General features: G+C 48.5%; 1 protein-coding gene across 7 annotated transcripts in view; it reads left to right on the top strand.

Annotated features, from left to right (window-relative positions):
- The first annotated feature begins 3,052 nt into the window (after positions 1–3,052).
- The window catches only part of ARNT (aryl hydrocarbon receptor nuclear translocator), a 48,490-nt gene continuing 37,963 nt past the window's right edge, over positions 3,053–13,579 (top strand). For 2 of the 7 annotated variants that reach the window (XM_037882643.2, XM_037882642.2), the window contains exon 1: positions 3,053–3,217. In XM_037882643.2, coding sequence (XP_037738571.1) covers positions 3,193–3,217 — 25 coding nt within the window. In that variant the 5' untranslated portion in view covers positions 3,053–3,192. The remainder of the gene's footprint in view (positions 3,218–13,579) is intronic. The other 5 variants (XM_037882641.2, XM_037882640.2, XM_043535012.1 and 2 more) reach the window with 4 other exon arrangements.

Genomic DNA, 13,579 nt, shown 5'->3' with positions numbered 1-13,579 from the left:
GTGTGGGGGAAGCATGCCATGGGGGGGAAGGGCCCGGCCCCAGGTGTGGGGGAAGCACGCCATGGGGGGGAAGGGCCCGGCCCCTGGTGTGGGGAGAAGCACGCCATGGGGGGAAGGGCTCGGCCCCAGGTGTGGGGAGAAGCACACCATGGGGGAAGCACACCATGGGGGGGAAGGGCCCGGCCCCGGGTGTGGGGAAAGCACGCCATGGGGGGGAAGGGCCCGGCCCCGGGTGTGGGGAAAGCACGCCATGGGGGGGAAGGGCCCGGCCCCGGGTGTGGGGAAAGCACGCCATGGGGGGGAAGGGCCCGGCCCCGGGTGTGGGGAGAAGCACGCCATGGGGGGGAAGGGCCCGGCCCCGGGTGTGGGGAGAAGCACGCCATGGGGGGGAAGGGCCCGGCCCCGGGTGTGGGGAGAAGCACGCCATGGGGGGGGAAGGGCCCGGCCCCGGGTGTGGGGAGAAGCACGCCATGGGGGGGAAGGGCCCGGCCCCGGGTGTGGGGAGAAGCACGCCATGGGGGGGAAGGGCCCGGCCCCGGGTGTGGGGAGAAGCACGCCATGGGGGGGGGAAGGGCCCGGCCCCGGGTGTGGGGAGAAGCACGCCATGGGGGGGGAAGGGCCCGGCCCCGGGTGTGGGGAGAAGCACGCCATGGGGGGGGAAGGGCCCGGCCCCGGGTGTGGGGAGAAGCACGCCATGGGGGGGGAAGGGCCCGGCCCCGGGTGTGGGGAGAAGCACGCCATGGGGGGGGAAGGGCCCGGCCCCGGGTGTGGGGAGAAGCACGCCATGGGGGGGGAAGGGCCCGGCCCCGGGTGTGGGGAGAAGCACGCCATGGGGGGGGAAGGGCCCGGCCCCGGGTGTGGGGAGAAGCACGCCATGGGGGGGGAAGGGCCCGGCCCCGGGTGTGGGGAGAAGCACGCCATGGGGGGGGAAGGGCCCGGCCCCGGGTGTGGGGAGAAGCACGCCATGGGGGGGGAAGGGCCCGGCCCCGGGTGTGGGGAGAAGCACGCCATGGGGGGGGAAGGGCCCGGCCCCGGGTGTGGGGAGAAGCACGCCATGGGGGGGGAAGGGCCCGGCCCCGGGTGTGGGGAGAAGCACGCCATGGGGGGGGAAGGGCCCGGCCCCGGGTGTGGGGAGAAGCACGCCATGGGGGGGGAAGGGCCCGGCCCCGGGTGTGGGGAGAAGCACGCCATGGGGGGGGAAGGGCCCGGCCCCGGGTGTGGGGAGAAGCACGCCATGGGGGGGGAAGGGCCCGGCCCCGGGTGTGGGGAGAAGCACGCCATGGGGGGGGAAGGGCCCGGCCCCGGGTGTGGGGGAGAAGCACGCCATGGGGGGGGAAGGGCCCGGCCCCGGGTGTGGGGAGAAGCACGCCATGGGGGGGGAAGGGCCCGGCCCCGGGTGTGGGGAGAAGCACGCCATGGGGGGGGAAGGGCCCGGCCCCGGGTGTGGGGAGAAGCACGCCATGGGGGGGGAAGGGCCCGGCCCCGGGTGTGGGGAGAAGCACGCCATGGGGGGGGAAGGGCCCGGCCCCGGGTGTGGGGAGAAGCACGCCATGGGGGGGGAAGGGCCCGGCCCCGGGTGTGGGGAGAAGCACGCCATGGGGGGGGAAGGGCCCGGCCCCGGGTGTGGGGAGAAGCACGCCATGGGGGGGGAAGGGCCCGGCCCCGGGTGTGGGGAGAAGCACGCCATGGGGGGGGAAGGGCCCGGCCCCGGGTGTGGGGAGAAGCACGCCATGGGGGGGGAAGGGCCCGGCCCCGGGTGTGGGGAGAAGCACGCCATGGGGGGGGAAGGGCCCGGCCCCGGGTGTGGGGAGAAGCACGCCATGGGGGGGGAAGGGCCCGGCCCCGGGTGTGGGGAGAAGCACGCCATGGGGGGGGAAGGGCCCGGCCCCGGGTGTGGGGAGAAGCACGCCATGGGGGGGGAAGGGCCCGGCCCCGGGTGTGGGGAGAAGCACGCCATGGGGGGGGAAGGGCCCGGCCCCGGGTGTGGGGAGAAGCACGCCATGGGGGGGGAAGGGCCCGGCCCCGGGTGTGGGGAGAAGCACGCCATGGGGGGGGAAGGGCCCGGCCCCGGGTGTGGGGAGAAGCACGCCATGGGGGGGGAAGGGCCCGGCCCCGGGTGTGGGGAGAAGCACGCCATGGGGGGGGAAGGGCCCGGCCCCGGGTGTGGGGAGAAGCACGCCATGGGGGGGGAAGGGCCCGGCCCCGGGTGTGGGGAGAAGCACGCCATGGGGGGGGAAGGGCCCGGCCCCGGGTGTGGGGAGAAGCACGCCATGGGGGGGGAAGGGCCCGGCCCCGGGTGTGGGGAGAAGCACGCCATGGGGGGGGAAGGGCCCGGCCCCGGGTGTGGGGAGAAGCACGCCATGGGGGGGAAGGGCCCGGCCCCGGGTGTGGGGAGAAGCACGCCATGGGGGGGGAAGGGCCCGGCCCCGGGTGTGGGGGAAGCACACCACGGGGGGGGGAAGGGCCCGGCTCCGGGTGTGGGGGAAACACACCATGGGGGAGAAGGGCCCGGCCCCGGGTGTGGGGGAAGCACACCACGGGGGGGGGAAGGGCCCGGCCCCGGGTATGGGGGAAACACACCATGGGGGGGGAAGGGCCTGGCTCCGGGTGTGGGGGAAACACACCATGGGGGGGAAGGGCCCGGCCCCGGGTATGGGGGAAACACACCATGGGGGGGGAAGGGCCTGGCCCTGGGTGTGGGGAGAAGCACATGATCCACAGGTGGGGGCCGTGAAGAGCTCAACCCCGGGTGGAAGGGGGGGGGGGGGCTCAGCCCCAGCCTCGCGCACAGGACCCCCCCCCCCCGGGGGGAGGGTAAAACCCGACTCCTGGCCCTTTAAACCCTGCCTTACGCCATCCCAGTGACGTCACCCAACACACACCCTCACAACAAACGCGCCCTTTAAGTCTTTCCCAGCAGAACTCCCCTCTCTGGCCACGCCCCCGCATGCAAGAGGGGGCGGAGCGTGCGGAGACAGCCTAACTTATGCTCCAGGTGGCCCCGCCCCTTTCCCCTCCCTGCCCAATGGGGAAGGGTCAGAGAGCGGCTCCTGGCCCCCGCTGCCCGCCTTCCCTCTGATGCTGAGCGGGCAAGCTCGGTTGCGCCGTAACGGGGCGGGTTTTCCTGCGCCGCCATCTTGGAAGTGGCGGTGGGACTGAGCGAGCGGGCTGGGGGGGGGCGGTCCTGGGCCCATGGCAGCCGCCGCCGCCAACCCGGGTGAGTGCAGGGCCCGCCCGCGCGTGGCAAGGGGGCCGGGGAATCTACGGGGGCCGGGGCAGGGGGATGAGAGAGGGGCCTGGCGGAGCGGGGGGTGACTGATGAGGGACCTAATGGACAAGTCTTGGGAGAGGAGTGGAAGGGGTGACCGGGGAGGGAAGCTGGGGGGGGAGGGGTGACCGGAGGGGGAAGCTGGGGGGGGGAAGGGGTGACCGGGGGGGGAAGGGGCGGGCAGGGTGCCAGGGATGTTTGTGCTGAACTCAAGGTAGTGGAGTTTAGAAACTCTAGGTCTGAGGTTTGGGGGGGGTCTCCCCTCATATTTAAACTTGGGGGGGGGAGGCTTAACTGGGGCCTTTAATGGGGAATACATGAGGTGGGGCTGAACCTACTCCTCTTCCCTCCCACCCCCCCTTAATTCCTCCCCTCTTTTTTCCTTCTGCACTTCAGTTTTGTGCACCAGGTTGGGTTGGGTTGCTGGCTAGCATGTGCCTAAGCATACCCCGCTTCCCTTCAAGGTCCACATGTGCATACAGCCCAAGCTGTATGCTCCTATGTCTCTCTTTACTCTTTATTTGTAAAATGATTGCTGGTTGGCGTGCTGTAGGTGCACTCCAGAGAATTCTAATTTTTTATTTGTGTTTTTTTTAACGGCTAATATTGGGGTGTTATTTCCAGATCTTTTATTTTGTATGTTGACTTGTTTTTGCCCTGGCAAGGCACAAAATCTACTGTTGCTAATTGCTCAAAATGTAAGGATTTTGTAATTCATAGCAATAAAAACAATATCCCATTTCATCATTTCCAAACTGATTGGCAAAACTAACAGCACACAAGGGCATGAGTGGAGTGTGTACTCTGCTTCTAGCTTTCTCTCTTTGTAAACTCTGATTTACAACAGGAGCTCTTTTTGTCTGGGTGTAGGGGGAAATCTGGTACTTCTGATACTTGCTGATTTAAAATGGAATCTTTCACACCTCATTGTAGATTTCTGGCTAAAATCTTATCTCATTTGTATTGTTGCATATCTGCCATAAGTTCCTTGATGTCAGTGAAGTTATTGTTAATTTACAGTGTTGTAACTGAGATCAGAATTTTGGCCTCTGCTTGTGTTCCTTTGTGGTGTTTTCTGTATATTCTGATTTGTGGCTTGAGGCTGATTAGGGGTCTTGGGTTGAGAGAGTTCAGGTTCATTTAGTACTGTTCCATAGAATTTTGAAGGATGAAATTTTCATTCTAACTAAACATAATTTGCATATAGTAACCTTTTGTGGCTTTCAAGATCAAGAAAGCATCTTTAGCTTGTGGTGAGCTTGAGGCGAGGGCGCAGCACTGACGTCTAGAAATACGTGGTTGTGGTTTCACATATAAAGAACTGAAATTTTACAACAACCTTAAGCTAGAGTTGCCCATAATTGAGTCATTGATGCTTGTGTTGCCATTCAGTCAGAATATGGCAACTGAGATTGAAATTGAGACCCCGATCATGCAAATACTTACATATGTGCTTAACTAATCAATGAGACTCCTCAAAGTAGTAAAAAGTTAAGCATGTACATGTTTGCAGGGTTGGGGCCTTATTAAAGATATTGTTCCTTTCTTGTCTGCTTGGACTATTGTTGTATTTTATTGTTGAATTTTGTTTTCTCTTGCAATTTCATGAGCAAAAGAGGTGTAGTTAAATCCACGGCAATAATTGCTTGGTGCAGTAAAGCTAGAGAAAAAACATTTTGTAAACCAGACTTTGTAGCACAATAACATTTCTTTGAACTACAAAGGAAATACTCAAATGAGTTTTTTGTATTGTTCACACATGACACAATGTTTATGCAACTTCATCCTGCTGAGTTGCATGATATTTAGCATTATAGAGGCACTCTTTAAACATTGCTAAATTCACATGTCAAGAACAAGTTTTCCATCTGTGGTTAATGTTTATAACTGCATGGCTGCAGTGTGACAAGCAGAGCAATAATAGCTTGGTTCTCTAAACAGGAAAAATTATTTACTCTCTGCGTAAGCATTCATTGTATACACAAGGATAATGTTTGTAAGATAAATTATTTGTCAGCTGCTGTCCTTGCAAGCTTTGACCCCTTTTTTCCCCTTTGGTCTTAAAAAGTGGACTACAAAGTTCAGGTGAGTCAGTGCATATTTCTGGGCTTAACTCAATGTCCTCCTATTAAGGCGGCTGTGAGTGTGGTGATGGGTAAAACTGGTAACAAAATATGTTGCAATTTACAACTTGTTGAAAGCACAGCAGTTTCAACATTAGGGCCCAGATCCTTAAGTTCTGCACAGGAAGACCACTATGCCCTTGTGGACCCTCACTGACTTCACTGGAGTTCTGCAGGTGCAGGGTGTGTTTGTGCCAAACCGCTTGCAGAATCAAGTCCCAAGCCTGTTTAGTGGAAGCATTCAGTGCACGTTTCTGGGCTTAAGTCAATTTTCACATTAGCCTTGCTATTCATAAGTTCTTATGTTTCAACCTAAGCAGCAAGCAATAACGTATTGCTGAGTGGACTACCTCTTTTCATTTAAAAAGAAGTACTTCTCACATTTTAAATTTCTCCTTAAAGCACCATATCTTTCCACCAGTCAGTCCCCCAGCAGTTAATCTATGGCTCCCCCATAGTTTAAGGTTTCATTGCAATTCTCTTCAGTCATTTAAATCCTTCTTTCATTAAGCATAGTATCTTAAGGATAATTTTTAATGACATTTTGGTTGTTGGTAAGATTTTTGATTGGAATAGTGGAATAACATCCCAAGAATAAAAGGGAATAGTGAAAGGAAAAAATGCCTTTCAGATGGAAGTATACAGTGAGAACTGCTTTACTCAAATCAGTCTACAAGCTTAATACTTTTTTGGATTATGGGAACACTGTTAAGGTCGATAGGACAAATATTTGACCTTCTAGTTTTGTTATGAACCTCCATTCCCTGTTGTGCATATCTGCTTTTTTAGTCTTGGCAGTAAAGTGAAAGCTACAAGGTTTTTGTTGTTGGATTCTTGTTAATGTCACTTTCTTTTCCTAAGAGCCTTGGTAAAGCATGGGGGTGTGAACTGTGCCCTGACTCATAATAAATGCACAGCTCTTCTTTCTTTATTTTTTTAGAATATGCTCTGTATTTTAAAAATACCTGAGATGCTAAAGGTGACCAAGACATTTGGAAAACATGTCACTTTTAAGGGTAATCAGGTTTTTTTTGATTGACTTATGTTCGGGTTTGCTGTGATTTCTTTCCTACCCTCCCTAAACTGGGGAGACCTATTAACATGGGCTTTATTTAAATGAAACAACACCAGTATGCAATTCCCTTCTTAAGCATAGTTATGCAAACCAGTAAAGTCAGGGACACTGTCCAAACAGTAAAGCTTGCAGTTCTGTGAGTGAAAGAGAAGAATGCAATAATCAAGTCTTCTAACTAGCTAGGCCTACCGCTCTGTTGTAGCTACTCTCAGATACTGATCAGCTTTTCTGTAAACTTCCTTGCTGTTTCCATATCTAGCCTATTATCAAGTTTTAGTCAAATAAGTCTTGTGCTAAAATATGCAAAACTGATACTGAACTGGCTAAATTGGCAAGTGCAAAGCTCTTAAAGTACACAATTCTGAATTCAGCCCTTCTGTCTTTCAAGTTTTTACTTCTGTGATATTCCACCATTTTCATGCCACCAGTTGAGGCAGCCTCCTTCACAAACAGAATTGATGTGCAAATCTGGATATTCAATTTTAAATGCTAGAAGAGAAGGAAGGAACTGAAGGTCATGTTCCATCAGTTATGTTTCAGTCTCTTCCTGTTCTGGACTGAAGCTATGGTGTTTTGCATTTGCAGTCAGTCATATTGGTTAGAAATGCAAAAGATTCATAGCTTCTCTGCATTTTGTGTGTTTTTGTTCTTTTGTGGTCCTGGTTTTGTGGTGGTCATTTGGTACGATGGGTGCTGAAGGCAAACATGTATTGCTTCTGGATGGAGCTGATGTTGAAGAGCTGCTGGAAAGGCTTGGAAGAAAGACTTACATCTTATCATTTTGACTATGTTTCTCTGATGACGATAATGTAAAACAGATCCTGTTTGCAGGGTCATGGAAGATCTGCGCTTCCACTTTGGCAGACAAAAGTTTCTCTCAGTGACGCATTTGATCTTGCAGAAAGTTGGTTTCTTCACACTTAAGAACATGACTCTTTCCTGTCTTGCTGCTTAACTCCTGACAGTGTTTACAATTTACTTCAATAGAATAATGCTATCACTGCTTCAGTTGATCCGTTACTTCAGACTATTCAAATGCTTGTTTCCTACCACTTCATCTGTAGGCAGCTTTAGTCAAAACTTCATACGCTGACACTTGATGATCACTATTTTTTAGTTTCCTGTATTGGTCAGCAGCTTCCAAGTTTAATACAGTGAGAATAAGAAACTGCTTAATGAAGTCGAAGTCAGTGCTGAGGACTGAAAAGGATGAAGAAGCCAGTGGCATGCCCAACCTTCATTTCAGACATTTCTAGGTTAGCAACATTCTGAACAGTTCATAACTCCACCGTTTTCCTCTTGTGACCATTGATTCCACCCACTAGCCATGTCCTTCTTTTCAGTCTCTCCATCCCGTTTCCCTTCACCTCTAGGCTCTTGGGTAGTTTTATAACTTTAATGTTCCCTAAGGCACCACAAGCCTTGATCTCATCCCTTTCCTTCTAATTTCAGTATAAAATTTGTATTCAGACTAAGGTTGGAAAAAAGACCGGAGCTTGATGTTTAACATTTGAAAGGGATTTATGTTCATATAAATATTTCCAAATGACAAAAGTTCTCATATTTTTAACACACAATTTTGAAAGAGGGTTTTTTGCCCCCCAGGTGAAGGGAACAAAAATGGATTTTCCACAACGCTTTTTTTTATCCCTTTAACACTTACAGAAGGACAAGTCCCATATTTAACACTTTCTACCCTCTGATCTCAAGGCACTCTACAGACTTGGTTTTCTTAAGCCTCACAACCGTCCTCTGAGGTAGGCAAGTATGCAGTGCGGTTTCAGTTTTTACAGATAGGGAACAGGCAAGGGGTAAAGTGACTTGCCCAAATTCATATGGTGCAGCCGTGTTAAAAAAACAACAACAAAAAAAAACCCCTGAAGCCCTGTTCTTTTAGCTCTCTGTCCTGGCAGTGGCCCTTGGAAATGTAGTGAACGTTCAGACAGACCAGAAAGGAGCTTTGTTTAAAAAATAATAATTAAAAAAAAATTGCTGTTTTGCTCGTAAATCAGTCTTAAAAATATACCGTCATTTCCTTCCTCCGTCTTTAACCGGAAGTTCCTCCCACCTTAATAGAACAGTGACATACAGTGTCAGTTTCAGGAACTCCAGAAATGCAAATATCATGGTTTAAATAGGAAAAAATTACATGCACCATAAAGCCAACAGCTCCTTGAGCAGCCACATATGCACAAGTTTAGACAAAAAGCAAACTCCTCCTTCGAGATTTCTTCTAAACCACTTAAATTACCCTCAAACCGAGGATTAGGTTTTACTAAACAAATGAAGCAACATCAATACCATATCACTGAGTACTATATGCTTTAGATCTCAAGAGACAGGAGAAGCTATGTATTTAAAAAAAACCAAACAAACAAACCAGATTCAAAACTATTGTGTTCCCCAAACTTTTAGGCAATCAAAACATTTAAGAACCTTATGCAGCAATAGGTGGTTTAGTCACCAGAAAGGAAGGAGGGAAAGGATGTTTTTTACTAAAACGTAGGTCTTTCCAGACACACCAGGAACTCATCACTTTATGGGGCAAATTCTTTGAATAGGTTTTATTTTTTAAATATCCATAAAAGTTTGACAGGGAACATAGGTAAGAACCTAACTGCCCTTTGCCCTTAATCTCCTTTGCCATATTGAATTCACCTGCAGAATGGGTTTTTCATGATAAAGTTTTGGGGCTTTTAGTAAGCCGTCATTTTAAAAAAAAAAAAAAGATGAAGTACCCTCTTCTGTTGCTATAGTTCGGTATTTATATCTAGAATTCCCATGCTATTGATAAGGCTGAGAATAATAGCTCTGCGAATTGCCAGGCTCAATAGTTATTTATTCCACAGAGCAGTCACCCTTGGTAAATTCTACAAATTGGCATAGCCTTGCTGTGATGATATGCAGCGGTATGAACCAAACTCAGGTTGGAGGTGCAAAAGAGACTAATGCAGGCTAGCAGTGTATTTTGGTGAAATGTTTCGGGAGACCTGCATGTACTGTTTAAAAATGCTTTGGAGTGTTAAGCTCTAATCTCTTTGAAATCAGATCACTTGAATTCTTACACAAATGCATAGCAAAAAATGTTTCCGACTATTAACAATGACAGTTGTTAGCGTATATCTTTTTGCTGTGTGGGGAGTGATTTTTCTCACAGAATGACTTTAAAAATCCCCCAAAGCTAGTCTAGTCATGGAATAGATAATGCATATTTCACGCCCAAAATATCTAACATAAGTGTCTTGATTGATTTTGTGGCTGTGTGCTGTTCATTTTACTCCAGGTGGATGGATTTTGTTATGGTTCATGACCAGATGTCTTGATTACAGTACTCTTGGCTAGCTAATGAAATTATTGTAATAATCTACTGTGATATGAAAACTTATATAGTGTGTTGTATGCTGTGTAGTATAATTGCAGCAAGAGAACAAAAAAATATGCTGACTGCAGTGTCTGTAGTACTGGAAGCTGCCAGAGGCTCACTACTTTATTTGTAAAGAAAAGGAGGACTTGTGACACCTTAGAGGCTAACAAATTTATTTGAGCATAAGCTTTCGTGAGTTACAGCTCACTTCATCGGATGCGGATACAGACTAACACGGCTGCTACTCTGAAACCTACTTTATTTGTATTGCAGTAGCACGTAGAGGCTCTAATTGAGATCAAGGTCCCATTGTGCTAGGCGCTGTACAAGCTTCTAGTAAGACAGGAGCCCCAAAGAGCCTACAGTCTAAATAGGCAAGAGAGAGTGGGAAGGGAAATGGAGTACTTGTGGCACCTTAGAGACTAACCAATTTATTTGAGCATAAGCTTTCGTGAGCTACAGCTCACTTCATCGGATGCACAGAGAGGAGGCTTGGCAGAGCCAGGAATTGGTCCTGGAATTAAATCCTGGCCCCATTGACTTCAGTGACAAAACTCCCATTGATTTCAGCTGGGCCAGGACTTCAGCTAGGTCTCTTGTGAGTTCCAGTCCAGTGTTCTATCCACATGACTGTCCAGCCTCTGTCTCCCCTATCCCAGCTGGTCTGATGAGGCAGAAGTGTTTTTTCACCTTCAGGGCATGCTGCAAGGCTCTGTTTGCCAAGGCTGTAGTTGGAGAGTCAGACGGGATTCTTTAGTTGGAGCGAAGAGCTACTTTGGTTGCTTTCAGAGTAGCAGCCGTTTTAGTCTGTATCCGGATGAAGTGAGCTGTAGCTCACGAAAGCTTATTCTCAAATAAATTTGTTAGTCTCTAAGGTGCCACAAGTCCTCCTGTTCTTTTTTTTTTTTTTGGGTTGCTTTGTCTAACACTGGGTTAACAGTTTAATGAGGTTGGTTGTAAGTGAGCCTAGAGGTTGATGACACATTATAGAAATGTGAAAGATAAATACCTACCTAGTGCCCTATGTACACTACAATTCAAACCATGGTAACTAGAACGGTATTCCAACGCTTTTCTTGCTAGCCGTGCACTTGCATAATTTCTGTGTAGAGCAGGCCAGTCTGAACAGTGATATTAGCCATTTGACAAAGCATACTATGTGCTCCATAAATAGGCTTGGCAGAATTAGATTTGATTTTTTTAAATAATTTCAGTGAATATCATCCATGGGTTTTTAAAGCATTTTTTTTTTTTTTCAATTTAAGTTTTCACTGTTGCAGGAAATTGTCAGGGGAGTCGTACAATAACTATTTAGTGATGGTAGACTTAGATTCAAAAAGTTAGTTTTATAACCATTACATTATAAATTGTCAACATCATATGTCAAAATACACAAACTAAATAGCTGAAATCAAACACTAAAGTTCTCAAGCAGCATTTTTCTTATTCTGCCTATCTGTAAATTTGAATGGAAATATTTTTTGGTGGTTTGCGTGTGTACAGTGAAATTGACATTTACCGATTAAAAACAATCCTTCTGAGCCCATCTATAAAATAGCTTAGGGCACAGAGCAATCCTCTGAGGGCCAGAAAAATCCTGCTTAGTGCCAGTGCACAGACTGCTCTCAAACCCGGTGCCTGAGCTTGCAAGTGACTGAGAACCCTCCGCTGTTATGAGAGTTGAAAGTTGTTGACGTATAATAGGCTTGGCCCCATAGTTTGAACTGTGAATGAAGAACTTGAAAGCTTTTTGCTGATACATTTTAGATTGTTTTCAGGTAAGAAATTGTTGTATTCATGTCTTAAATCTTTCACAGTACCATTTAAGCATCTTGTATTTCAGGCGTGGAACCCTTTATAGAAGTTTATTTCAATATCAAGTACCACAAACTCTGAAGACCATGACCATTTTCTCCCACAGGTCTTCTCTTTCCTCTGGTTCCCTTCTGTGTTATAACCTCCTGTAACTTATCCCAGTTAAATAACATGCAAAAGATTTTTAGCTCCAAAAATGGTCCTAGTTAGGAGGAGTAACTTATGCCTTGTTTAGCCAAAGAACTGTTTCTAGGTGAGGTTTGTGTGATTTGCATCTTACCATAAAGTTTTCAGTCTTTCAGTTTAAAAACGAAAACACAAACCAATCCCATGCTGAACTTTTATTCAGTAATCCTTCAAATGGGTGGGCAGTAGGCAGGTTGGGTCCTTTGTTGCAATGGTTAGATGCTTTTCCCATTATGCTATTACTGTGAATGTCCTTCTCTCTCAAAACCACAAACTTAGGGGAGATTTGGTTTGCCCAAGATTTTGGTTTTTCCCTCTAGTTTATTTTATTGAAACTTTATACCATGCAGGCAGCTTAGTTACTGGCTTTTTAAAAGCCAGTAATGTAATCAACATATTCATTTGGAGGTTTATATGCTTAGACACAATTCTTACTAGGGGAATGAACCATGAATATGTTAGAATGGGGCAGGAAACATCTCATTAAATTTAATTAACTCAGCTCTGTACAAAATGTGAATAATTCAACTGGCTTTGAATTCTAACATGCATATTTTAAATCTGGCTCATTTCTTGTGCTCAGAAGTTGCTCCAGGTTAGAATTTTTACTTCGGCTGGGAGGGTTTGCAGCAAAAACCTTAGTCTTCCCTTAATAAGAACTTACTTATACTATGCGCTTCTTTCGGTAAAAGGAAATCGCTTCTCCGGCACCAAAGAAGTGTGGCACCAAAAATGGGGGCAGTACTGTTATGTCAAGTATGCTTCCTCCTCAATTGTTCTGCCATTCGATGGAGGCACATCGTTAATATATTTGTGTTCAGATGGAGTCAGTGCTGTTTAGCTTTGTGTTTCAGCATAAGTACTCAGTGTGAAGTTATATTGGAACTGTAGAAGCAAGCAGGGATTATTAGATAGCTTCGTAAAGGACAGACAGATCTTTCTGACTTGATCACCAGTTTGAATCCAGCCCAGATTGGTAGTGATCATAGCTGCTGCTGTTCCATGTTTGGCCTATTTTGGAAATGAGTCGCTGACGATAGGTAATGAACAAGAGTGGTGACCGGTGTTAAAATTGGCAATCCCACTAGTGAGGCTGAGGATTGAATGGTTTCAGGATGTCTCCCTGGTCCAATTCAGCACAGTTACTTACATAATAAAACTCCACTCTTCTACCATGTTTCAACTGTAGATTTCAAAGTGTTCTGCAAACATTAGTTTAACTGCCCAACACCCTTATGAAGTATTGGTTTCAGAGTAACAGCCGTGTTAGTCTGTATTCGTAAAAAGAAAAGGAGTACTTGTGGCACCTTAGAGACTAACCAGTTTATTTGAGCATGAGCTTTCGTGAGCTACAGCTCACTTCATCGGATGCATAGCATATCGTGGAAACTGCAGAAGACATTATATACACACAGAGACCATGAAACAAAACTTCCTCCCACCTCACTCCCCCGCTGGCAACAGCTTATCTAAAGTGATCCTCAAGTAGAGCCATTTCCAGCACAAATCCAGGTTTTCTCACCCTTCCCCCCCCCCACACACACACATACAAATTCACTCTCCTGCTGGCAACAGCCCATCCCCCTTTGAAACCCCTCTTTATAATGCGCATGATAATCAAGGTGGGTCACCTCCAGCACTAATCCAGGTTTTCTCACCCCCCCCACACACACCCCCCCTTTTCCAAAAACCACACACACAAACTCATTCTCCTGCTGGCAACAGCTCATCTTACAATGTGCACAGCA

The sequence above is a fragment of the Chelonia mydas genome, chromosome 24, assembly GCF_015237465.2.
Source record: "Chelonia mydas isolate rCheMyd1 chromosome 24, rCheMyd1.pri.v2, whole genome shotgun sequence".
NCBI lineage: Eukaryota > Metazoa > Chordata > Testudines > Cheloniidae > Chelonia > Chelonia mydas.
The sequence above is the reverse complement of the archived record's forward strand: the minus strand, read 5'-3'. Positions and strand labels throughout refer to the sequence as shown.